At 43.4% G+C, this 27720-nt stretch overlaps 1 protein-coding gene across 1 annotated transcript in view; it reads right to left on the bottom strand.

The window, feature by feature from the left end:
• Positions 1 to 18477, bottom strand: part of LOC124717041 (UDP-glucosyltransferase 2-like) — a 56648-nt gene extending 38171 nt beyond the window's left edge. Inside the window, exon 1 of the mRNA XM_047243703.1 lies at positions 17609 to 18477. Coding sequence (XP_047099659.1) covers positions 17609 to 18463 — 855 coding nt within the window. The 5' untranslated portion in view covers positions 18464 to 18477. The remainder of the gene's footprint in view (positions 1 to 17608) is intronic.
• Positions 18478 to 27720: the final 9243 nt, after the last annotated feature.

The following is a 27720-nucleotide window of genomic DNA, read 5'->3' as shown; positions in this document are numbered from 1 at the left end:
AACACTGAAACGAACTACGATTTTTATTTATTTAAATAATTTTGATTGGTGGACGTACCTGACCGAATTTCTGGCATATTTTATACTGGCGAATTTCGCCGACAAAAAAGTATGTCACTGCACATTCTTCACGATAGCGTCCTGCACAAGTTAACGAAATCTCAAAATCATTGTTAGCAACACTATTACTACAAGACGTAACAGAGGTAGAGTGTGTCAACGCATTGTTATTTCAAGCAGCGCAACAATAAGTTTAGTTATGTAGTCTTGTAGCGAGTAGCAGAGCCAGAGCATATATTTGATAGTTCTGTTGCGTGACTCTGTCTATGTTGCGAGTGTCTCACGAGTTTTTTAGTGTCTTATGCGCTTTACTAGTAGGTGTGGGACAATTCAAAGTTTAAATTCGAAGAGACAAGGAAAATCTGAAAATAGAAATACGTAAAGAAAGTGAAACCTTGCTTAAGAAGCATCTTCCATAATAATTGATTACTAAGGCTAGTCGCCGAAGTGGCGTCCATTTGAAAGACTTGCACCAGACTCGTGAGTAGAATAAAATGCAAAGAATTTTTTTACTTAAAATGTTTTCGCCAAACTAGTCTTTTAACCGTTTTTTTTTCACTATCGCACGGAGAATGGTCTGTCTGTTTATTGTGGATAGCCCCAAGTTTAACTATGACCTTCCGCTTTGTGCAGATAAGAGCTCCGACAATGTAACGGTGTATTGGTCGCGATAGGCAGTATAGGCACCACGTCAAATATTTGGCGGGCCGGATACCAGGGATGTCCGGCCAGCTAACGCGGGCCGGTTTGCCGTCCCTCGCGGGCCGGTTTCGGCCCGCGGGCCGTGGTTTGGAGACCCCTGATCTAGAGTCAGGCTCCAGTTCTCTTCTAGATTCGTATCAGCGCACACTCCACATCGGAAGCCGCGTCGCGTTTGCGCAGCTACAAGGCATAGCCTTGCATGCCGTATTATGTAACTCGGTATGCACGTAACAATGAGTTCGCATTGGAGTAAAGTGTTAATTGCAGAACGACTCCAGTGATTTATTCTCAGTTTGTGTACGTCGTATTTTCATGTGTCGCTGCAGACAGACCTACCATTACTAGCGTGGCGTTTGATCAGTATTAACATCAAATTTTGGCGAGCATTCACTTTGAACATTTACATCGATAACGGTTACTGAACAGTTTCGTTATCTAGGGATAATAGGAGCCGCGCAATAGACTCTGAACAACTCTGAGAGTACAATAGGTGATAGTAGCATTGCTTGGTTAAACATTAATTTGTTTGGAATTTTATGCTTTATCATTTTCAGAATATAGTGTAAATTGTTATAGTAAACTGCATTTTCTATGAATCCCGCACATCATCCTATACCCTCAGCATAGCGAACTTCAATGATCAATAAATCTATTTCTCCATCACAGTGGGCACAGTGAAATTTAATTACGGGCATCACGTTTTTGCTAATCACTTTCTTGTTGTCCGCAGCTCGTGGTCATGGGGTAGCGTTCTCGCTTCCCGCGCACGGGGTCCTGGGTTCGATTCCCGGCGGCGTCAGGGATTTTCTCTGCCTCGTGATGATTCGCTGTTGTGTGTTCTTCGTCATCATTTCATCATCATTGCCTCGCAAGTCGCCCGAGTGCGCCAACTAAAAAGGACTTGCAATACGGTGGCCGAACTTCCCCCGCATGCCATACGATCGTTTCATTTCACTTTCTTGTTGCCAACATCGTAGTTACAGAGCCTGTGTTGAGAATGGCAACAATACAATAGAAGATATAAATTTTCCACCCGCCGCCCCACAGAGTGCCTAGGTGTCACACTGCTGTCAAACACGAAACCTTGCTATAATGTCCCATAATGGTATTTCGGAATCGCTATTTCCATAACAACTCATTTGTGTAATAGCCTTGAAGAACATACCGGGTATACAATGAGCAGGGATTTATTGTCGATGCGAGTAGATTACTTGAGTTTGCTCATGTTTTTTGCGTTTGTTCGTGTTGTAAACTTGTTGTTGTCAATGCATTTTCAAGCATTTTGCATCGTAAAATGCCAAAAGTGAAGAAGTTTAATTGCAGTCATAAATTTTACGATGATCCACTTGATCTTTGTTGGAAATGGTAAAAATGAAGAAATTCTTTCGTCGCAATAAAGCGAGGTTAGGCCTAAAAGTTCGTCAGGCAGTGCTTGAAAACGCAGGTTGAAACACCTTACCGAAAATGAACGATAAGGTGTTGTAAATAGTGAAAATAACTGGTACATTTTAATTAGGAAGTGCAAGGTTTCAGAATTATTTTCTTTCTCTTGCTATATGTAAAGCTGTACCAATGAAAAATAATTTACGTTTAGTGAGGACGTAAGTAAGAGAGAAGGCCTATCTAGCAAATTTGTATTGGAATGTGAAGTGTGTAAAAGAACGAAATGTACAGCGACATCTCCTATAACACGCACAAAATGTAGGACATGAACATTCGCCTTCCTTATGCCATGAGACGTTTTGGGAAGGAAAGAAAGGCAGCCCAGATGTGTGCTATAATGGATTTTCCATCGCCAGTTGAAACAAATTTGTGAGCTATTATAAACGTTGGCATCGTGCCCTAACAGAAGTCAGTAAGCATCTATGCGGAGGAAACCGAAAGAAGCTACAGATGTTTGTCAATCTTCTGATATTGTTGCTGCATTGAGCGATTCCTGGCGGAAGAGAGACTATACGTCGCTGAATGGAGTTGTCACTGTTACCTCAGTATATACAGGCAACGCGATGCACTGTGAATGTCTGACAAAACTTTGCCAAGGCTGTGCCAGTAACGTAAATGAACACAAATGTGACAAATGCTTTGAAGGTTTCAGTGATGATACGGAAAGCAAGGGGGCACACTCTATTTTCAGTAGATCAGCTACTAGACGTGGTAATTCGATATACACTCACCACCTAGGTGATGCTGACTGTAGAAGCTGCAATGGTGGTGTAGTTGCTAAACCATATGGTGAACCTGAAGTTAAAAAAGTGGAATGTATAGCACATCAGAAGTGAATGGGGACGTAACAGGAAAAAGAACTCTCTGGTGGCCAGGCAATTGTTGCACAAGACAGACTCATCAAATTAACAATAGAGAACCTAATAGAAAACCTCACAGAATATTATGGTCTGGGCATCAGGAGAAACAGCGAAAATGTCAGTGAGATGAGAAAGTAATTTGAGCAATCCTGCTTCATAGAACATCCACTGATAGGCGTCCACAGCGTGGTCTCTGCCCAAAAGCGAACACTCCGTAGTGCATATGCACAAAACATAGACATGCACACTCCATGGCAGAAACTGTTATGGCAGAACTTAAAGCCAATATCCAGAGATCTTTCAGATTCTAAACTCCTGGAAAAATGTTTGCGTGGCAAAACACAGAATCCGAATTGAATCTTCAGTAGTTGTGTTTGTGTGTGCTTGCCAGTAATTGCTTTTGTAGGCCTGTCAGGTTTTCAGACTGGTGTGATAAACGCTACAATATGTTTTAATGATGGAGTAACAAGAAAATTAAAAGCCGTGAGCAGACTAGGCATCAGAACTCGGTACAACATGAAAAGTGGGCTGCTACAAGTGGACAGGCAACGTCTCACTGACGCTGAAAAAGCTGCTGAACCCATGAAAAAGAGACCAAAGAAAGGAGAAACGCTAAAGAAGATGAAATGACACACAGAATCAGCAAGGTTATGGAGCTGAAATGTTGTGACATTTATCATTGAGAAGGAAATGACATGCATATCTTTAGTTTCGATTTCTCATTATCAAAGTTTATATATACTTAGATATCATTATCCCATCCAATATTGCGTGAATAATAATATAGTGCTTCCCAACACAGTGAACCACATTATTCAAGAACTTTTAAAAATTTTAAGCTGGGAACGTCATATTTTCTTAAAAACTGACTACTAAAAACATTTCATTAATACCCAAAATAACAAATTGGTGAATATTCCTGTTTGACTGTTGCAACAACTGAATAATTAATAGAATAAAATTTATTTAGGTTTTTTATTTTGAATAGTGTGGAAGTACAATGTACCAAAAATAAAAATTACATATAATTTAGTATGCATGATTAAATTCAATACTCACTCCACTTTGTATCCCATGTTTCCCAATTTTTTTTCACATAGAGGTCACAATATACTAATTGTTCGGTAAAAGTTTCAATTGAATACCTACTAAAGTTCTTCAGTTGTTAGATTTCAAATTATTTGTAAATGCTACCGGCTATGACGTCTAGGTCTCCTTAATGCTGATTTTTATTTGAAGTTCAGTGGATGTATGGAGTCTAAGTACAATATGTGTGGACAATAAGAGGAACGTATGCAACTGGTTATATCATCGTCTCTAAACTATAAATATAATCTGTGTGTACACTAAGCACTCCACCAGAGGGCGTGATACAAAAGGGGCCTGTGTTGCCATTATCATATCCCTCTGTCCTGGCCCATTGCTTTGGAAGGTCAGTATATAAAACATCAACTAGAACAATCGCATAGAAAATGTTGCGGGGTAAGCCAATAAAAGACTGCTTCTTATTGGGAGAACACTTACATGATGCAAGAAACCTATTAATGAGACTGTCTACCTCAACGTTTGCTCCCTTCTGGAGTACTGCTGTGCGCTATAGGATCTTTATCAGACAGGACTGATAAAGGATATCGAAAAAGTTCAAAAAGGCTTGGTGTTATCACGAAGTGAAGAGAGTCCTTTGGATATGATTCACGAGTTGAGGAGAGAAACTTTAAGACAAAGGCATTTATTGTTGTGGTGCGGACTTTTCACGAAATTTCAATCATCAACTTTCTCCTCTGAATGCGAAAAATACTTTGTTGACTCCTACCCTCATAGGGAGAAATTAACACCGTATTAAAACAAGAGAAGCCATAGATTAAATTGTAAGATTTAAATATTGGTTCTTCTCCCATGGGGTTCAACAGTCGAAAGGAGGTGAAATAGGTGGAGTGTGTTTCGATGAACTCTCTGCCAAGCTCTTAAATGTAAACTGTAGCGACTTAGATATAGATGTATAAGCTCTAATATCTTTCATTTTCCCGTTGTCATCCATTTCCAAGGTGGGAGGAAGTAGAATGTCGCCTATCTCTTCTTACACCGTCGTTTCATGGCATTTAAATAGTAAACATCTTAAAGATTTAAATGTCTTATAAACCGGAACATATATTAAAATGTGCCTGTTGCAGTCCCCATCTTATACATTTAGCTAATACGCCTTGTAGTCCGTATATCATGTGCATTTAAATTAATGCCGATAGCTTTGTGAACAACGCGCTCTCAACTCTTCATACACTCATTACATGAAGTACAACCTCAAAAGTATGCCAGTATTCGTACACAATACGCAAATGCTTTAGAGATACAGAGAGCGTCAGAGAGAGAGAGAGAGAGAAAGGGAGAGAGCGGATACTTCTGTTGATGAGAGAAGACACTGTACTAAACAACATTAAATCAATATTTATTACATTTGCAGACAAATAATTAAAGCTATTACACTGAAGGACCAAAGGAACTGGTATAGGCATACGTATGACCCTGATTAAGGAAAAATGTGAAGCTATTCACATTAGTACTAAAAGAAATCAGCTAAATTTTGATTACGCGATAAGTCACACAAATCTCAAGGCTGTAAATTCACCTTAATACTTAAGGATTACAATTACAAATAACCTAAATTGGAACGATCACACAGATAATATTGTGGGTGGAGCAAACCAAAGACTGCGATTCATTGGCAGAACACTTAGAAGGCGCAACAGGTGTACTAAAGAGACTGCTTACACCACGCTTGTCTGCCCTATTCTGGAGTATTGCTGTGCGGTGTGGGATCCGCATCAGGTAGAACTGACGGATGACATCGAAAACTAGAAAGAAGGGTAGCAAGTTTTGTATTATCGTGAAATAGGGGAGATAGTGCTACAGACATGATACATGAATTGGAGTGGAAATCATTAAAAGAAAGGTGGTTTTCGTTGCGACGGGATCTTCTCATGAAATTTCAATCACCAGTTTCCTCCTCCGGTTGCGAAAACATTCTGTTGGCACCCACCTGCATAGGGAGAAATGATCGTCACGGTAAAATAAGAGAAATCAGGGCTCGCACAGAAAAATTTAAGTGCTCGTTTTTCCCGCATGCCGTTCCAGAGTGGAACGGTAGAGAGACAGCTTGAAGGTTGTTCATTGAACCCTCTGCCAGACACTTTATTGTGAATATCAGAGTAATCACGTAGATGTAGATGTATCCAAATACAGACATATGTAAAAAGGTAGAATACAGCCCTCCGGTCGGCAACGATTATACAAGGCAAAAAGTGTCTCGCGCAGTTGTTAGCTCGCTTGCTGCTGCTACAATGGCAGGTTATCAAGAATTTAATGAGTTTGAACGTGGTGTTATTGTCGGAGCACGAGCGATGGGATACAGCAATTCCGAGGTAGCGATGAAGTGGGGATTTTCCCGTACGATCATTTCACGAGCGTACCGTGAATATAAGGAATCCGATTAAACATCAAATCTCTGACACAGCTGCGGCCGGAATAAGATCGTGCAATAACGGGACCAACGCCGACTGAAGAGAATCGTTCAACGCGACTGAAGTACAACTCTTCCGGCAATTGCTGTAGATTGCAGTGCTGGGCCATCAACAAGTGTCATCGTGAGAAACATTCGGTGGAACATCATCGATATGGGCTTTCGGAGGCGAAGGCCCACTCGTGTACCCTTGATGACTGCACAACACAAAGCTTTACGCCTAACGTGGGGCCATCAGCACCGACATTGGACTGTTGACTGGAAACATGTAGCCTGGTCGGACGAGTCTCGTTTCAAACTGTATCAAGCGTATGGACGTGTAAGTGTATGGAGATAGCCTCATGAATCCATGGACCCTGCAAGTCACGAGGGGACTGTTCAAGCTGGTGGAGGTTCTGTAACGGTGTGGGCGTGCGCAGTTGGAGTGATATGGGACCCCTGATACGTCGATATACGACTGACAAATGACACGTATGTAAGTCCATTGTGCATTCCGACGGACTTGGGCAATTCCACCAGGATAATGTTACACGATGATAATAGAGTCAACTGTACTAAAATCTACTTTATCCATATTATAGTTTCTAAGAAATACTTTTTTAAATTTGTTAACAAAAAATATTAAGGTTTTTCTGTAGAAAATATTTTTTTTGTACTTCCTAATGGGGGAATATTAATGAGTGTACTACCAGACGTGGCTTTTTATGTTATGCAGAGTTTCTGAAAATTCCGTGCATTTATCTATGATAGTTTCTGATATAATGGGGAATATGTACTGAAAAATTTAGTTTGTGGGAAATTGCTTTAAGGAAAAAACTTTTGAAATTTGTAACTTAAAGTTAATTAAAGCTGTCCTGCTGCATGTGGTGGCCCTTCTTTGGCCTCTAGCAGGTCTTCCAGCTTCTTTTTCACCTTCCTGGATGTTTGTCTTGCTTTCTTGGCCACATTGGACGCAGACCTGTCTGCATCGGCTATCCTGATTTTATCGTAATGTTGCACCCCAGTGATCATATTTTCACCATGATTAATTCCCAGCTTTTTCAGTACCCAACACTTTCCAATATTACCACAATTCCTGGTTTCATTGTATGCATGCCTACAAATACTGTTTTAGGAAAGCGGTTCCAAATTATGCTGTTGAAACATTCATTTGGGTTATGTGTCTGCCCATGCAGACATTTCGTTAGAAAATCAGGATGAGCCAAGTCTCTAAAAATAGGTATAACTGCTGTAATAACAGCAACATGAAGAGAATGGTGTTGAGAATAAGATTCTCCAGTTGCCTGAGCCCTATTGTATTTGCACCACGAATTTTCTCCTGATGGACACAATCCCACAATCCACGACATGGCTTATCATTAGTAGAGGACTTATGGAAGAACATGGCCCAAACATCTCTCTTCATTGCCTCCAGATTTTATGTATTTCTCCTAATTGCCTGTCCAAAGTATACCTGCAAGTTTTCTGTAACAACTACTCGGAATCACACTCGGGAGTAAAAAAAAAAATCCCTAACGCGGAATGTAGGGTATATAAAGATCTAAAATATATGCAGAGAAGCGGGTGACAGAAAATTGGGCGAGGCACATAAACGCACGTGGTAGGAAAATGCTCTTTAAATGCTCGAAAAAATTTTTTTCAGCAAAATCCTTTTCAGAGTACTTAAATAAAATCTTAATCTATCGAAATATGATGAAAACCGGAAATAGATTTTTTTTCGACCTGAACCACGGTGTGGTCCTCTTAATGTAACTGAAACTAAGCTACCGCTAAGAACGACACACACACCCCTGCCCGAGGGACGACTCGAACCTCCGACGGGGGAAGCCACGCGGACCGTGATTACCTGAAAGCTCACGGCAATTTTGCCTGATTGGCATATCGATCCTGAAATGTACGACCTCGAACAGAAATTTTTGATCACCTCTTATATTAAAGTACCCAGTATATATTTGTCTAGCATTTGAGAAGAGAGCAGTTTGCGACTTCAAGACACTTAACAGATAATTTCAAACCGTTTCGAAACTTTTTCTCGCAAGCACCTTTGACATAATAATGAAAGGCAAAAAGTTTATGCTTACTGGACTTTCGCTGTTCATGCAGTAATACTTCAGCATCAGGCACTATATATTACTGTATTACTTCTTTAAGAGGACCACACTGTGGTTCAGGTCGAAAAAACTTGACTTCCGGTTTTCATCATATTTCGATAGATTAAGGTTTTATTTAAGCACCTTGAAAAGGATTTTGCTGAAAAAAATATTTTCGAGCATTTAAAGAGCATTTTCCTACTATGTGTGCTTATGTGCCACGCCCCCTTTCCTGTCACCCATTTTTCTGCATATATTTTAGATATTTATATCCCCTACATTGCACGCTAGGAATCGTTTTTTACTCCCGAGTGTGTTGGCTATCCTTGGAATGCAACGGTCAGTATTATTTTGTTTCTGCTCTTTGTAAACAACACGCTTTCTAACACGTGATTAGTTTTGTTCAAGTGTGATTGCGAGTAGTTGTTATACTTACGTTCGCAGTGCTTGTTTATGTGTGTTTTGTAGTGTTTATTGAAGATGACGAAACGTAAAAGCATTTTCAAGAAACGACAATTTAGAGGAAACAATTTTAGAAAGCTTTCTGTACAAGAGATTATGTCGCCTGACAACGATGTTTGTAATTGTAATTCTTCAACAAGTGGATCATCAAAGAAGCTCTCACAATTTCAAGAGGGTTACAACGAATTTACTGTAAGTGACAATGGGTGCAGTAACATTATTATAAATTTGAGAATATTATCAGATGTATTTTCTAAATTTGTACAATGTAGACAGTGTGGTGAGTCACAGAGTGTGAAAATTTGTGAGAGTGCCAGTGGGAGAAAAGGCCTAGCAATTGTTTTGGATTTAATTTTTACTAAACGCTCAGCTGTGATTTCATTTATGAGTTCTTCAAAACCAGATGCAAGTGACCCTTATGAAATCAATACCAGATTAATTTATGCCTTACGACCCATTGGCAAGGGCATGGCTGCAGGAAGAACGTTTTTTTCAGTGATGTACATCAACCACCAAATAAATTTGAAAAACTGACTGCAATATTAGAGAAAGCTATATGTGAGGTCATGGAAGAAAATGATGGATGTTCGGATATTGCATTTGCACATGATGGAAGTTGGCAGAAAAGAGGACATACTTCTCTGAATGGAGTAGTGACTGACACGAGTGTAGACCGATAAAGTGTTAGGTGTGGGGATAATGTCTAAATATTGCAAATGTTGTAAAGTCAATGAACATAAAGAACCCAACGGTGTGGCTAATTTTAGATGAACAAGTGGAGGTATGGAAGTTCATGGAGAACAACAAATATTTCATCGCTCCATAGAAACAAGAGGCGTACGTTACACCAAATATTTGGGCGATAGTGACAGTAAGGCATAAAACAATGTGGTGAACTCTAAGCCATATGGAGATGCCATTAGAAGCAAAATAAAATGTGTAGGTCATGTTCAAAAACGTTTGGGAACAAGGCTGAGAAAACTAACTGTTGCTATGAGAGGGTCGGTTAAATAAAACTGAAATAGAAAACTTGCAAGTATACTATGGGCAGCCAATTAGGAAAAATAAAGAAAATCTGGAAGCAATGAAGAGAGATATTTGGGCCATATTCTTCCGTAAGTCCTCTACTGATGGTAATCCATGTCAAGGATTGTGGCCATCAGGGAAAAATTCGTGGTGCAAACACAACAGGGCTCAGTCAACTGGAGAATCTTATTATCACCACCATTCTCTTCCTGCTGCTGTTATTTCAGCAATTAAACCTATTTTCAGAGACATGGCTCATCCTGATCTTCTAAGGAAATGTCTGCATGTGCCAGACACGGAACCCAAATGAATGTTTCAACAGCATAATTTGGAACCGCCTTCCTAAAACAGTATTTGTAGGCATGCATACAATGAAGCTAGGAGTTCATGATGCTGTTACTACAAATAACTGTGCTAATATTGGAAAGTGTTGGGTACTGAAAAATCTGGGAATTAATCATGGTGAAAATATGATCACTGGGCTGCAACATTGCGATAAAATGAGGACAGCCGATGCAGACAGGTTTGCATCTAATATGGCCAAGAAAGCAAGACAAACATCCATGAAGGTGAAAAAGAAGCTCGAAGACCTGCTAGAGGCCAAACAAGGGCCATCATATGCAGCAGGACAGTTTTAATTAAATGTAAGTAACAAATTTCAAGAGGTTTTTCTTTAAAGTCAATTTCCTGCAAACTAAAATTTTCAGTACATATGTCCCATTATACCAGAAACTATCATAGATAAAAAGAATGAAATTTTCAGAGACTCTGCATAACATAAAAAGCCACCTCTGGTAGTACATTCATTAATATTCACCCATTAGGAAGTTCACAAAAAATATTTTCTGCAGAAGAAACTTAATATTTTTGTCAATAAATTTAAAAAAGTATTTCTTAAAAGCTATAAAATGGATATAGTAGATTTTAGTACAGTTGACTCTGTTAACATCATGTAACATACAATAAAAATATTGAGGTCCTGCATCAAATAGTTTTTTCAGAAATGGGTCAAATACTTGCCTAAATTAACATGGGTTAGATAGGCAGGGTGTGGTCCCCTTAACTAATGGGTGTCCGGGAAGTAAGAACGAGTTTGAATTTTGCGTCATTTTGTCATATGACGATTGGTAGCCGTGGTTTTTTCATGTTTATTGTCTGCGACTCTCCTCATTAGTAGCCTGATACCTTTTATGTGTTGAGCATTCTTGTTTGATGTTCATTTTCATTGTGGAGCAAATGACAACTGAGCAAGGTAACCAGGTGATTAAAAGTTACTTCAAAAACAGTGAAAGTCTCACGGCATCCGTTCATGAATTGCGCGTGACACTCGGACGTGATGCTGCTCCGACCGAATCATCAGTTCGGAAGTTGATCCGGAAGTTTGAGACCACGGGCTCTTTTTCAATCGTTAAGCAAAAAAGGACGACCGCATCCTGTTCGAACACAAGAGAATATTGCTTTCGCGCGTGGCAATGTGATCGGAAGTCCAACAGTAGAATTTATCGACAAGTTCACTACATAAAATCCTTTCAAAAGATCTGAAAACGTATACGTACAAGATTGAACTTACGCAAGAGTTGGAGCCTGCAGATCATGGAAAGAGGCATCGATTTGCTCAATGGGTCTTGGCTCGAGAAGGGGAGAACGAGAACTTCACAAAAAGAATAATTTTATCAGATGAGGCGCACTTCCATCTCAGTGGGAACGTCAGTAAGCGGAACTGGAGAATTCGGGATAACGAAAATCTGCGTGTGACTGTGGAAGATGAGGTACATCCACAACGGACGGATGTCTGGTGCGGGTTCTGGGCAGGAAGGGTGATCGGTCCGTCCTTTTTTGAAAATAAAGAGGAAGCTGCCATCACTGTGAATGGCCACCGTTACCCATATATGCTTTCAGATTGGTTTCTCCTCTTATTGATGAAGATGACAATTTTTGCTTTTAACAAGATGGTGCGACGTGGCACACATGCTGCGAAGTGATTGCTCTGTTGTATGAAATGTTTCCTCAAAAAATTATCTCTTCGCACGGAGACCAGGAACGGCCTGCCAAATCATGCGATCTTAAACCTTGTGACTTTTTTTTGCGGAAATTTGTGGAATCAAAAGCGTACGTGAAGAAACGACAAACAATAGACCAAATGAAGGATGAAATTAAAAGGTCTATTAATGGAATTCCAATTGGTGATTGTGAACACGTGATCGAGAATTTCAATGATCGCACTGTTTGTTGCACCGCGGCCCAGTGTGGACATATGGAGGATATAACTTTTCATACATAAATGGGAGAAGTTACTTAATGTGATTGTAAAAAAATTACATTTTCAATAAATTTTGTATTTTCTATATTCGCCCCCATTCCCCAGACGCCCTCTACTGTCTCTACTCGCACTAAATTTTGCAGACAGTATCCATGTACATCACTAAATGTACCTGCAACGTTATATCATTATATGCCACATAGGTATGATAACGTAAACACTGAGATGTTTGAATAACTAGATTTTCTTAAAACGGAGCGCAAGTTATCCAGAGCAAACTCATGCGCTGTGTTACAGTGAGAGCGTTTCCTTAGCGAGTTGCAACAATTTTCAGCTCCATACTTAACAATCATATACAACCGTTCGTTCGAAGAAAGATCCGTACCCAAACACTGGAAAGTTGCACAGGCTACACCAATATTCAAGATAGGTAGGAGGAGTAATCCACTAAATTACAGGCCCATATCGTTAACGTCGATATGCAGCAGGGCTTTGGAACATATATTGTGTTCGAACATTATGAATTACCTCGAAGGAAACGGTCTATTGACACACAGTCAACATGGGTTTAGAAACATCGTTCCTATGGAATACAACTAGCTCTTTATTCACGTGAGGTGCTAAGTGCTATTGACAAGGGATTTCAGATCGATTCCGTATTCCTGGATTTCCGGAAGGCTTTTGACACTGTACCACACAAGCGGCTCGTAGTGAAATTGCGTGCTTATGGAATGTCGTCTCAGTTATGTGACTGGATCTGTGATTTCCTGTCAAAGAGGTCAGAGTTCATAGTAATAGACGGAAAGTCATCGAGTAAAACAGAAGTGATTTCAGGCGTTCCCCAAGGTAGTCTTACAGGCCCTTTGCTGTTCCTTATCTATATAAACGATTTGGGAGACACTCTGAGCAGCCGTCTTCGGTTATTTGCAGATGATGCTGTCGTTTATCGACTAATAAAGTCATCAGAAGACCAAAACAAACTGCAAACGATTTAGAAAAAATATCTGAATGGTGCGAAAAGTGGCAGTTGACCCTAAATAACGAAAAGTGTGAGGTCATCCACATGAGTACTAAAAGGAACTCGTTAAACTTCGGTTACACGACAAATCAGTCTAATCTAAAAGCCATAAATTCGACTAAATATCTAGGTATTACACTTACGAACAACTTAAACTGGAAAGAACACACAGAAAATGTTGGGATGGCTAACCAAAGGCTGCGTTTTATTGGCAGGACAATTAGAAAATGTAACAGACCTACTAAGGAGACTGCCTACGCTATGCTTGTCCGTCCTCTTTTAAAACACTGCTGCGCGGTGTGGGACTGACGGAGTACAACGAAAAAGTTCAAAGAAAGGCAGCACGTTTTGTATTATCGCGAAATGTGGGTGAGAGTATCACAGAAATGATACAGGATTTTGGCTGGAAATCATTAAAGGAGAGGCGTTTTTCGTTGCGACAGAATCTTCTCACGAAATTTCAATCACCAACTTTCTCCTCCGAATGCGAAAATATTTTACTGACACCGACATACATAGGGCGGACCGATCACCACGATAAAATAAGGGAAATCAGAGCTCGTACGGAAATATATAGGTGTTCATTCTTTCCGCGTGCTATACGAGATTGGAATAATAGAGAATTGTGAAGGTGGTTCGATGAACCCTCTGCCAGGCACTTAAATGTGATTTGCAGAGCATCCATGTAGATGTAGGTGTAGGTGTAAACACGATCAGAACTCTGCGTTTCCAGACGCACACCTTTCACTTGCTCAACTTGCAATATTTAACAAACTAACTCATTTGTAAGGCAATCAAGTTTTGATGCTGTTTTATGCGTTGGTGTTCGATGTTGATATTACTGGCTGTTTCACTAAGCAGCAATCCAGAACTGTATCCAATGTCTTTCTGCAGTCAAAGGACACTGATTTTGTGTCGGCAGGAGTCTACAGTTGTTACTGTAAGCGTCAAAAAAATTTTAATTTTGCGACAGAATCACGTTTACGTTTTAAGAAAACTAGTTGCGACTCTCAGTTGACAATCCTCAGTTCCAAGTGCAACGCATAGTGTTCCTGTGCTGCACTGAGGATTCTTGTTTCAGACAGTCGAAACGAGTTCTTTGAAAACATAAACCTGATACTGTCGCAAAATAAATCTTTGTACCTTCGTAGCATCTGATCCTAAGTCCTCAACATGCAGGGCGATAAGCATCGCATCTGCGAAAACTATCAAATTAACAAAAAAAGCCAATCTGTAGTCATTTCAATTTTTACCATTCACTCATCACCTTAGCAAGATTAGGGCAATCGAGTGCCCTCTTAGGTATGGGCTTCAGAGTGTAAGTTACTAAGACCATTGCGTAACAAGAGTAGAGCATTGTCAGAAGAGAGATCGTGTTCCAGCTTTCCAGCAAGTGCAGTTCTGTTGCGTTACGGACGAAAGGTGTGCGATTGAAATGGTGCAGAAACTGAAAACGCAGTCCACAGATCAAGTACACGAGACGTGGGTCGAATCTTGTAGGCGAAACATCGAAATTGCACACAGATTTTACGCGAAATGGACCAAATGCACTGTCGCTTCCAACTGTAGTGAAATAGTGCCAAAAATTTGACCAAGGCCACAACCGAGACGGATGGTACTGATCGGGAAGACCAGATCTTGCACGATGCGATTTCCATCTTTTTGGCAAACCGAAAGAGGGAGAGACTTTCCACTGGCGAGGAAGTTCACAGAGCGTTTCTCGAACAGCCATGTGATCAAGGACCGGGTTTCTTTTGTCGAGGAACTGAACGACTGATAGAATCTTCCGACTTTGTTTGCAATGTGTAGGCGACTGTATTGAAAAATATCATGATGTATATGTGTCACTTTGAAGCACAGTGAAGCATTCAATAGCAAAAATGTTTAAGTTAATTTTTGATGTCCCCACGTACATCCAAGCAAGCGTTCTATATATTTTACGTTATGTGCAGAGCGACACACATTTTATCATAAGTTTCGTATTTAATAAGGGATAAAACATTTAGGAATTACTGCGGAGGGGGGTGGGGGGAGGGATGTGGTTGGCAAAATAAAATTTTCTGCACCTTAAGGTAGGCAACCCATCTTACACTGTCCACACACAGGACAATTGGGTGGCCTATCTTAAGGCGCAGGGAATATTTTTCCTGCCAGTTTTACTTTGTCTGCACCATATAACATGAATAACAGCAGCTATATAAGAAAAAATACACTTCATATTATTCCCCAAGAAGTACATTGACAAAAACAAATTAGAGGCAGATGGACTTAAACTGAGGGCGCTAGCGGCAACTAAAGTAAGTGAAAGGAGGAAGGAGGAGAGAAAGAGGAATGTGGTAGGAACACAAGTATTGAAGAGAGGGCGGAAGACAGTGGCCTGACTCACTGAGAAGTGAAAAGAGAAACAAACACAGCTGGGAGCTTCTGCTTTATTGTTTGACGGGGGAAGCTGGCACTGTATGATAATCTTTTCAGCGAAATGTTATGAGGGTGACAAAAGGAAACGATTCTGCATTTCCTAAACATGCAGCAGAGCATTCAGTTTTGTGCACACTACAGGGCAGCGTGTTCAAAATGGTTCAAATGGCTCTGAGCACTATGGGAATTAACTTCTGAGGTCATCAGTCCCCTAGAACTTAGAACTACTTAAACCTGACTAACATAAGGACATCACACACATCCATGCCCGAGGCAGGATTCGAACCTGCGACCATAGCGGTCACACGGTTCCAGACTTTAGTGCCTAGAACCGCTCGGCCACTCCAGCTGGCACAGTGTGTTCCACAGGCGGACAGCAGCAGCAGAGAAGGAGTTTCTGTTTTACAGATGGGCACAGCTAAGATACTAGAAAAGCGAGACATTGTGTTGGGACCATGATGGCATAGCATGTATATGATCTCTGATGCTAGGTACTGAGGTGTTTATGTGGTAATGAGCTTATGAAGCAGACACACAGAGTGGTAGACACATAACTTGTCTGGCCAGAACCATCCCAACTGGCCATATCGTGCATTGATGTGGTGTTGTGTACATAGTTCCACGTAGTCAGCGCGTACACAACTTTCCCACTAGAGCACGCCCCGCTAAGCACAACAGCGCAGGCGCAGCGCTCGTCCGTCTCCGCACTACGAGATGGCGCTGCCATAGAGACGGACCAAATTCTGCTTCCACTGATCTGCGTATTAATATGTAACGCAGCCAATGAGATTGCTGCTCGCGCAGTGATACATGAATGCACGAGGTATTATAATAAGTGTACAGACCTCCGATTAGTTAGTCTGCATTTGTCTGCACCAGTCTGTACCAGTCTGCATTAGTCTGTACCAGTCTGTACGAGTTCTACATTTGTCTGTACCAATCTATAGTCAAGTTTCAGTCTGCGCCTAATAAGATTACCATATTCCTGTACATAGCCATGAAGATAAATGTATAGACGTAGTATGAAGGCTTTCACGACCGGATGACATATCTTCTGGTAAACCTTCCGGGATGTAAGACGCGTCCGACCCGTCAGTCGGCAAGACTCACTGGAGGAGAAACACCCCTCTGAAGATGTCCAGCGCAGCTCTGGACGAAACGTTAGGAGATGAAGAGTTTCATGGACCACGACCTTACATCCTGGAAGGTTTACCAGAATGTATAGACACTTTTGTCAAGTATCAGAGATATATGTGAGAATAAGATTAACGTACCAATACCAAAGGAACTTCAGATGGTCGATTGTAAATAGCATCCAGAACCAAGTTAAGTAATTTTTATGCTTGTTATTATTTTAATAAATGTGTGTGAAAATTAATCAAGTTCTGTTTAAAGCTGGTCACCGTCAATCTGCTACTCTAAGCGTGCAAGTGGCTTTTCTATCATCTGACCTAACGGCAGAAGATAAACACGCCACGATAAGACCACGAGACATATTGCTGACACTCGCCTACTTCGTTAGAGCGACAAGTCAAATAATGTGATGGTGTGTATGCTGAAGGTCTTACAGTATGCACACCACATGTGGTCAAATAATGTTGCAAGATAAACAAGCATTGACGTTTTTTTCTGACTGTCTACAGTTTTCTCTACTCACGTAGTGCTGGATTACATGACAGTACACTCGTATCACAAAGTTCAGCGAATTCTAAAATCCGTGCTTGGAAGGGCACAGTGTGACAAGGTTCAACTCACCTTGGATAATGGCTGTGGAGGTTTCGCTTGCAGCCCTCCGATCTCAATGACGGCCGGCACCAGCGGCTTGGGGTAGTCCGTGCTGAAGTGGGTGTTGACCATCACGAAGCTGACGTTCTTCTCGATCTCGCTGGGCAGCGGCGTAGACTCGCCGAAGAACTTCCTGCTGAGCTCATCCTGCTCTGGCATGTATAAAAACGTCCGATACAGACCCACATACGTGTCGAGCAGGAAGTTTTGCATCCTCTGGGTGAATGTCATGTGGTCAGTGAGAGGTAACGTGTACGTATTCACGTAAGACGGGTTCTGGAAGTTTCCCGTCAGGTCGTTCGCCCACGGAGGACAGGCGTAGGCAGTGATACCGATGACTGGAGGGTTGCCGAATTTGCTGACAAATCCCAACACGCATTCCTGTAAGGCGACTTCCGTGATGACGAGGTCGAACGTCTCGTTCTTCGCCAGCTCTAGCAACTGTCGAGCACCTTTCGAGCTTAAGGTGTGTCGGCAAGTGGTTAGTCCCCAGGTGAAGATTTCCCCGACCATGCCCATCTGACTTACTTCGGCAAAGCTCTCGTAGTCGTAATCTTCGTGTATTGCCTCGTATGCCCCTTCTACCAGGATCTCCCTGAGGTTGGGAACGGGTTTCTTCTCCCGGTCTGGAGTGAACACAGTCACCTGGTGACCGCGTTTGGCGAGCTCGAGCGTGAGGGCCCGGTTGAAGATGTGGTGGCTGCGGGAGACGGTGGTCATCAGGCAGAGGATCCTGGCCGACTCACACAGGCCGGCGAGGCACACGACCAGTACTGCAGATGCCCACACTGTAGTTTTCCTCATCCTGAAACAGCAGGACATCATCAACTACTCACAGATGTTCGTCGATTAAAGAATCTTGGCTGGTTTACAGAATCCTACAAGTCACAAGGAAAGTACAGACACTCACGCCCTGAAACTATGGGGAACCATCAGCAGGTGAATATGTGGTAGCATCAAGAGATAGTGTTTATCGAGTACAATAGTTTTCCTGGGTCTCAGGGTCCCGCCAACCCAAGTGTAGTGTACTCACGAGGAGTCTGTTGTCTGTTTCATCGTGAAATACTAGGATATAAAATATACGAGGGTAATCCCAAAAGTAAGGTCTCCTATTTTTTTATAAGTACACATACCTGTTTATTTCTACAATGGTTTACATCAGTTTACAGCTTGAACATTTATCTATTTTTTGACATAATCACCATTTGTGTCGATGCATTTTTGTAGACGCTGTGGCAGTTTTTGTTTTCCCATGTCATACCAGCTCGCCGCCATGCTGTTCAGAAAGTTATGAACCTCTTCTTTCACCTCGTCGTCGGAGCTGAATCGCTATCCGGCCAAATGTTCTTTTAACCTAGGGCGCCAAGTCAGGACAATAGGGTGGTTCAAATGGTTCAGATGGCTCTGAGCACTATGGGACTTAACATCTGAGGTCATCAGTCCGATAGAACTTAGAACTACTTAGACCTAACTAAGGACATCACACACATCCATGCCCAAGGCAGGATTCGAACCTGCGACCGTAGCGGTCGCGCGGTTCCAAACTGAAGCGCCTAGAACCACTCGGCCACACCGGCCGGCACTATAGGGTGTGTGGGTGGTTATGTTCCACTGAAACTGTTGCAGGAGGCCGGCCGCGGTGGTCTAGCGGTTCTGGCGCTGCAGTCCGGAACCGCGGGACTGCTACGGTCGCAGGTTCGAATCCTGCCTCGGGCATGGGTGTGTGTGATGTCCTTAGGTTAGGTAGGTTTAAGTAGTTCTAAGTTCTAGAGGACTTATGACCTAAGATGTTGAGTCCCATAGTGCTCAGAGCCATTTTTTTGTTGCAGGAGAGCAACGGTTTGCCGAGCGATGTGTGGGCGAACGTTGTCATGGAGAATGTGTACGCTCTTGCTCAACATTCCTCTTTTCCGGTTCTGAAATGCCCGTTTAAGTTTTTTCTGAATCTCACAATACCTGTCAGCGTTAATTGTGGTCCCAGCGATTCAGCTCCGACGACGAGGTGTAAGAAGAGGTTCATAACTTTCTAAACAGCATGGCGGCGAGCTGGTATGACATGGGCATACAAAACTGCCACAGCGTCTACAAAAATGCATCGACACAAATGGTGATTATGTCGAAAAATAGCTAAATGTTCAAGCTGTAAACTGATGTAAACCATTGTAGAAATAAACAGGTCTATGTACTTATAAAAAAAATAGAAGACCTTACTTTTGGGATTACCCTCTTAGCACTATGAGAGATGGTGTTCATCACGTAAGGAATCTTCACTGAGTCTCATTACACACACGTACAGTGTAGCTTATATCCACACTGAAGTCTCCCACGTCCTGAAACATTAGGACGTAATCAACCAGTGAACGTTTGGTGTTGTGACGGATGTTCATCAGCCACATCATCTTGTCAGACACAAAGATGCTCACCAGGTAGTGAAAATCTCCTGGCTGTGCAAAATGGTGCTCATAAGGTGATTAGTTTTTTTCCTCACAGGGGTCCACCAATAGCTAGATTAGTCTACCTGACACAGCCTTCACATAACAAATGAACGAATACGTCACCGGTTTGAGGATACTCCTCATCTACAGTACGTTGGAGGACAACAATCTAACCTGTTAGGGCGTAAAGTCAAGCGCTGCCACAGCAGTCGGGAATGGTAGAGCGTAGATGGCTGTGAGAAGACGTCAGCCAATCACATGCTGATTGGACCTCCCTCCAGGATGACAACGCAACAGCAGTGGCCCTATGTGAAGAGGACATAAGCGCCGCGCGCTACTGATGCTGCCCGATTCAACAGCAGCTTCAAGACTATTGACTGGGATATCAGCGTCAACTCCACTTACTGCGCTTGTAGAATCTACGTTGCACATACTTGTGATAGTTTATATAGAAGAAGACTGCTTATTTTGTACGTCGCTCTTTGCTTGCAACACTTCTCTGTAATTGTCAAAGTTAAGTATTGTCATTTACTTTCTGTAATAAAAGTCATTAATACGATTTGTTTAAACTGTTTTCTAGCGAACCGAGTATCGTCGAGAATAAAATGGTCGACACCAGAGCGAACCCTTACACATTCAAAATAGTACAAAATCCTGATTTTGTGAGAATGTGGTGGTTGCGGGAGTTGTGCCCATCTACACGGCTTGTTGTTAGATTCCAACAACGTGGAGGGTCAGTATGGCCAAAACCTAGACGGCAGTCTTCTACATACTGAAACAACAGGACATTACGAACGTGTGATTAATGGTGTGCATCAGAAATCATCGTGGGCTTACAGGGACGACCAGTGAGAGCCTTAGAATGGCCAAAACACAATTGTACTCTCATAAGGTAATTGAGTGTGTTGGCCTCACAGGGACGAACCAGAAATAGGGTCAGCTTTGATGACACAGGATTTTATAAATGGCTGTACAAGTGATGGTATGGAGGAGACTCAGTACTTACAGTATCTTGCAGTACTTACGAGATCTCCCACCAGAGGGCAGGAGGGCCGACCCCGAGACTAAAGCCTCCCACTTCTTAAAACTATGTGACAGTATTAATTTGTGAGGATGTGTTGGCCGGCCGGAGTGGCCGAGCGGTTAAAGGCGCTACAGTCTGGAACCGCACGACCGCTACGGTCGCAGGTTCGAATCCTGCCTCGGGCATGGATGTGTGTGATGTCCTTAGGTTAGTTAGGTTCAAGTAGTTCTAAGTTCTAGGGGACTTATGACCACAGCAGTTGAGTCCCATAGTGCTCAGAGCCATTTGAACCATTTTTTGAGGATGTGTTGACGATGAGAGGTTGTGCTTAACATACGCACGTTATTGTTGGATTCACAAACTCGCAGTAGAAAGAGGGGCAGTGTACCCAGTCTGTGGTTTTACATGTCCTGAAACCGTAGATTATTATCTATGGATGAAGACGTGGTGCTGTGACAGTGATGCTCTTCAGGAATACGACCTTGGCAGACTCTCAATGGCTAACTACACAAAAGCCCAGTATGATCGACACACAGACAGATAGTTCATACACTGAAATACCAGGACGTTACCAGTAGGATCTGCAGCGAATTGACGCATGGTGCAGAGAATGGCAATTGAATCTCAATGTAGACAAGTGTAATGTGCTGCGAATACATAGAAAGAAAGATAGATCCCTTATCATTTAGCTACAAAATAGCAGGTCAGCAACTGGAAGCAGTTAATTCCATAAATTATCTGAGAGTACGCATTAGGAGTGATTTAAAATGGAATGATCGTATAAAGTTGATCGTCGGTAAAGCAGAAGCCAGACTGAGATTCATTGGAAGAATCCTAAGGAAATGCAATCCGAAAACAAAGGAAGTAGGTTACAGTACGCTTGTTCGGCCACTGCTTGAATACTGCTCAGCAGTGTGGGATCCGTACCAGATACGGTTGATAGAAGAGATAGAGAAGATCCAACTGAGAGCAGCGCGCTTAGTTACAGCATCATTTAGTAATCGCGAAAGCGTTACGGAGATGATAGATAAACTCCAGTGGAAGACTCTGCAGGAGAGAGGCTCAGTAGCTCGGTACGGGCTTTGATAAAGTTTCGAGAATATACCTTCAGCGAAGAGTCAAGCAGTATATTGCTCCCTCCTACTTATATCTCGCGAAGAGACCATGAGGATAAAATCAGAGAGATTAGAGCCCACACAGAGGCATACCGACAATCCTTCTTTCCACGAACAATACGAGACTGGAATAGAAGGGAGAACCGATAGAGGTACTCAGGGTACCCTCCGCCACACACCGTCAGGTGGCTTGCGGATTATGGATGTAGATGTAGATGTAGATGTAGTTGATGTTGTCGCTATGAGGGTGGGGCTCATTAGTGGCAGGACTCTGGCTGACAGTTAGTGGTCTACTGTACAGATGGCCAAGAGTGAAAGAGCAGGATATTATCACTGGGTAAAGATGTGCGAAATAAAGTGCTCATCGTTCACAGAATCGTGGATGGCTTTCATAGTTCCACCAGGCAAAGGGTCAGTAAACCCTTTATCTGGAATATAGTCACCAACACCCCGAAATTGTCAGACTACGAGCGAAGAAATGGTGATTGTAATGAAGGTAAAATTCAAATCTGTCTGCACCTGCTTCCTTTGGAATTGGAACTATTACATTCTTCTTGAAGGCTGAGGGTATCTGGCCTATCTCATGCGTCTTGCACACGAGATGGAGGAGTCTTGTCGTTGCTAGCCCTTCCACGGCTGTCAGTAGTTCTGACCGAATGTCGTCGCCTCCTGGAGCCTTGTTTCGGTTTAGGTCTTTCATCGCAATGTACAGAGTGTGGCCATTTTTAAAAGTGATACATGGATGATACACAATTTAGACAGGAAGAGAATAGAAGCTCTTGAAATGTGATGCTATGGAAGAATGCTGAAGATTAGGTGGGTAGATCACGTAAGTAATGAGGAATTACTGAATAAAATTGAGAAGAAAAGAAATTTGAGGCACAACCTGACTAAAAAAAGGGGTAAATTGATACGACAGATTGTGAGACATCAAGGGATCACCAATTTAGTATTTAGGCGAACTGGGGAGGCGGAGGGGGGGAGGTAAAAACCGCAGAGGGATATCAAGAGAGGAATACAGTAAGCAGATTCAGAGGGATGTAGGTTGCAGTAGTTACTCGGAGATGAAGAGGCTTGGACAGGATGTGTAATATACTGATTACTCCTTGCTACTGTAGTGTTATCTTGAAACTGTGAGAAAGGAGGATAGGCGTTCCAAGGCGCGGAAGCAGATACGATGCTGAGGGCAGACGAAACTAGGAGAGATATTGTTACATGAAGTAAACCGTAAGGGGAGAGCCTTGCGAAAATGCAAACGCCCCCAGACGCGGTCCCAGGGCGTTAGTTACTCCTCAAGGAATTAACATGTAACTTCATATGTCGTCTAGACGCTGTAGTAGGTTGTTACCGTAGAACTTTGTAACCAACAGGCACGTACTGGTGTATAAATCCAGCTTGATACCAGCCCTGAGAACAGCAACGTCACTAGACTCACAAGGGTTAGAAAGAGAGCGTAAATGCCAAAAACTGTTGACCCAGCAGTCCCAACTCCGGAGAGACAAAGTGGTGGGGCTAAATGACGTATAACAATAATGTTGCAAGCCTTCTTTGACAGAGCAGTTACATTTAGCTTTCAGCTGAACAGTGTTGATACCAAATAGGGACTCAGTGCAACTGCATTAACATCCCCGCCTTAGGAGCAGTAGAGGGGACCTAACATGTGATTGGCAGGCAACTGCAAAAGACCTACGGGATTAGCTGGGTGGCTTTAAGTGGGAAAAACAGTGCCCCCACGCGACTCTTTAAAACCTCTAGATTCCGCATTTCGGCAGAGTTCTCAGTCAGACGATCTGGGCACGGACCGTCGACTCCAGCCTCGGTCCAGCTCTGCGCAAGTCTGCTCTCTCACTTGGAGTGCCTCAGTGAACTGTGTCACATTCGGTTTTGCAACTAATCTGTTGCCTTAAGATGCTGCTAGTGTTTGCTACTGTGGTCAGCATCCACTCCTGGGACTTCTGCACTGGCTTCTATTGTAACAGTGTTGTTCATGCTTTTTCTAACCCTAGAACAAGCCTAAAGTGTATCAGTCCTGTCTGGAATAAACAGCTATTTCAAAACCCTGTTTGTCCAAGAGTCTCCACAACGAGTTCCCTACCGAACTCACCACCTGCATTTCTAGTAAATGCCTGCACCAGTGTTGGCTCATATAGAAGAAAACAATCAAATGCCTTCACTGTGAATTGTCCTGCCTTCTGCTCTGTACCGCTCGGGAGCGCAGAGTGACCATTAACCCCCTTTTTCCCTCTCCCACCTATGTCAGGACGCTACAGATGGAGTAGCATGGAGAGCTGCATCAAACCATTCTTTGGACAGAAGGCCACAACAGCATCAGTAATGAAGATTCTCATCAGAATCTGGACAACGGTAGGACCGCAAATGATTATACACTCCTGGAAATTGAAATAAGAACACCGTGAATTCATTGTCCCAGGAAGGGGAAACTTTATTGACACATTCCTGGGGTCAGATACATCACATGATCACACTGACAGAACCACAGGCACATAGACACAGGCAACAGAGCATGCACAATGTCGGCACTAGTACAGTGTATATCCACCTTTCGCAGCAATGCAGGCTGCTATTCTCCCATGGAGACGATCGTAGAGATGCTGGATGTAGTCCTGTGGAACGGCTTGCCATGCCATTTCCACCTGGCGCCTCAGGTTGGACCAGCGTTCGTGCTGGGCGTGCAGACCGCGTGAGACGACGCTTCATCCAGTCCCAAACATGCTCAATGGGGGACAGATCCGGAGATCCTGCTGGCCAGGGTAGTTGACTTACACCTTCTAGAGCACGTTGGGTGGCACGGGATACATGCGGACGTGCATTGTCCTGTTGTAACAGCAAGTTCCCTTGCCGGTCTAGGAATGGTAGAACGATGGGTTCGATGACGGTTTGGATGTACCGTGCACTATTCAGTGTCCCCTCGACGATCACCAGTGGTGTACGGCCAGTGTAGGAGATCGCTCCCCACACCATGATGCCGGGTGTTGGCCCTGTGTGCCTCGGTCGTATGCAGTCCTGATTGTGGCGCTCACCTGCACGGCGCCAAACACGCATACGACCATCATTGGCACCAAGGCAGAAGCGACTCTCATCGCTGAAGACGACACGTCTCCATTCGTCCCTCCATTCACGCCTGTCTCGACACCACTGGAGGCGGGCTGCACGATGTTGGGGCGTGAGCGGAAGACGGCCTAACGGTGTGCGGGACCGTAGCCCAGCTTCATGGAGACGGTTGCGAATGGTCCTCGCCGATACCCCAGGAGCAACAGTGTCCCTAATTTGCTGGGAAGTGGCGGTGCGGTCCCCTACGGCACTGCGTAGGATCCTACGGTCTTGGCGTGCATCCGTGCGTCGCTGCGGTCCGGTCCCAGGTCGACGGGCACGTGCACCTTCCGCCGACCACTGGCGACAACATCGATGTACTGTGGAGACCTCACGCCCCACGTGTTGAGCAATTCGGCGGTACGTCCACCCTGCCTCCCGTATGCCCACTATACGCCCTCGCTCAAAGTCCGTCAACTGCACATACGGTTCACGTCCACGCTGTCGCGGCATGCTACCAGTGTTAAAGACTGCGATGGAGCTCCGTATGCCACGGCAAACTGGTTGACACTGACGGCGGCGGCGCACAAATGCTGCGCAGCTAGCGCCATTCGACGGCCAACACCGCGGTTCCTGGCGTGTCCGCTGTGCCATGCGTGTGATCATTGCTTGTACAGCCCTCTCGCAGTGTCCGGAGCAAGTATGGTGGGTCTGACACACCGGTGTCAATGTGTTCTTTTTTCCATTTCCAGGAGTGTACATACTTCGCAAACCATTGTACGGTGCGTAGCGGAGGGTACATTGTAGCACTGCCAGTCATTCCATTTCCTGTTCCACTGCCCGAATTTCTCATACCTTGTCTTCAGCTACATCTATATCTACGTGATTACTCTGCTGTTCACAATAAAGTGCCTGGCAGAGGGTTCAATGAACCTCCTTCAAGCTGTCTCTCTACCGTTCCACTCTCGAACGGCACGCCGGAAAAACGAGCACTTAAATTTTTCTGTGCAAGCACTGATTTCTCTTATTTCATCGTGATAATCATTTCTCCCTCTGTAGGTGGGTGCCAACAGAATGTTTTTGCAGTCGGAGGAGAAAACTGGTGATTGAAATTTCATGAGAAAAACCCGTCGCAGCGAAAAACGCCTTTCTTTTAATGATTGCCACTCCAATTCACGTATCATGTCTGTGACACTATCTATCTCCCCTACTTCGCGATAATACATAACAAGCTGCCCTTCTTTGTACTTTTTCGATGTCATCCGTCAGTCCCACCTGATGAGGATCCCACACCACACAACAATACTCCAGAATAGGGCGGACAAGCGTGGTGTAAGCAGTCTCTTTAGTAGACCTGTTGCATCTTCTAAATGTTCATGGTCGTTACGCGAAATGTACATTGCTCACAGCAGAACTGTTCTACAATAAACCGCAAATGCCGGTTCTCTAAATTTTCTCGCTAGTGTTTTGCGATAATAAAACATCTTCCCTCCATATTCAAGTTCACAAGGTTTCTCCGTAATACTACCGGTAAAAAACCTAACATCACGCTTGTGAGTTGCTTAAATGTCTTTAATGCGACCTGGTGGGGACCCCAAAAACTCGAGAAGTACTCAGTAATGGGTCTGATTAGTGATTTATGGTTCAAAGGGCTCTGAGCACTATGGGATTTAACGTCTGAGGTCACCAGTCCCCTAGAACTTAGAACTAATTAAACCTAACTAACCTAAGGACATCACACACATCCATGCCCGAGGCAGGATTCGAACCTGCGACCGTAACGGTCGCGCGGTTCCAAACTGTAGCGCCTAGAACCGCTCGGCCACTCCGGCCGGCAGTGATTTATACGAAGTCTCCTTTACAGATGAGCTATACTTCGCTAGAATCCTTCCAGTAAACCAAAGTCGACTATCTGCCTCCCCTGTAACGTAGTTGCTCATTTCATTTCGTACCTCCTTGCAACGTTGTGCCTAGGTATTCAGTCGACGTGACTCTGTCAAACTGCGCCCCATTCATGCAGTATTCCAAGCATTACAGCATCTTTTCCTTTTTCATATGCATCGCCTATAGGGGCGATGTACAGCGGGGACTTCGTGTGCCTCAGGACCGCTACGGTAGCTGAGAAGGCCCTATGGGAACCCTGAAACGTGACGGCTAACGGGGCTCTGGTGAAGCTGCGATAGGCCTAGCAAGCCAGTAGTGGATAAATCAACTGCTTTTAAAAAAGGAACATGCCTCGGATCACGGAACGGATTTAAAGGAAACCGACCAAGCAATGGAAAAGGATTACGAGATGGTTTACGGCTGGGCACCTTAAACGTAAGGACTCTAACTGGGAAGTTAGAAGAAATTGTGGAAATGATGGAAAGGAGGAAATTGGACATCTTGGGACTTGCTGAGACTAGGTGGAGAGGAGATCGTGAAAAACCACTAAGTAAAGGATGTAAACTGTACCGG

The sequence above is a fragment of the Schistocerca piceifrons genome, chromosome 9 (assembly GCF_021461385.2).
Source record: "Schistocerca piceifrons isolate TAMUIC-IGC-003096 chromosome 9, iqSchPice1.1, whole genome shotgun sequence".
NCBI classification, from domain to species: domain Eukaryota; kingdom Metazoa; phylum Arthropoda; class Insecta; order Orthoptera; family Acrididae; genus Schistocerca; species Schistocerca piceifrons.
This window is presented reverse-complemented; position numbering and strand designations above follow the sequence as displayed.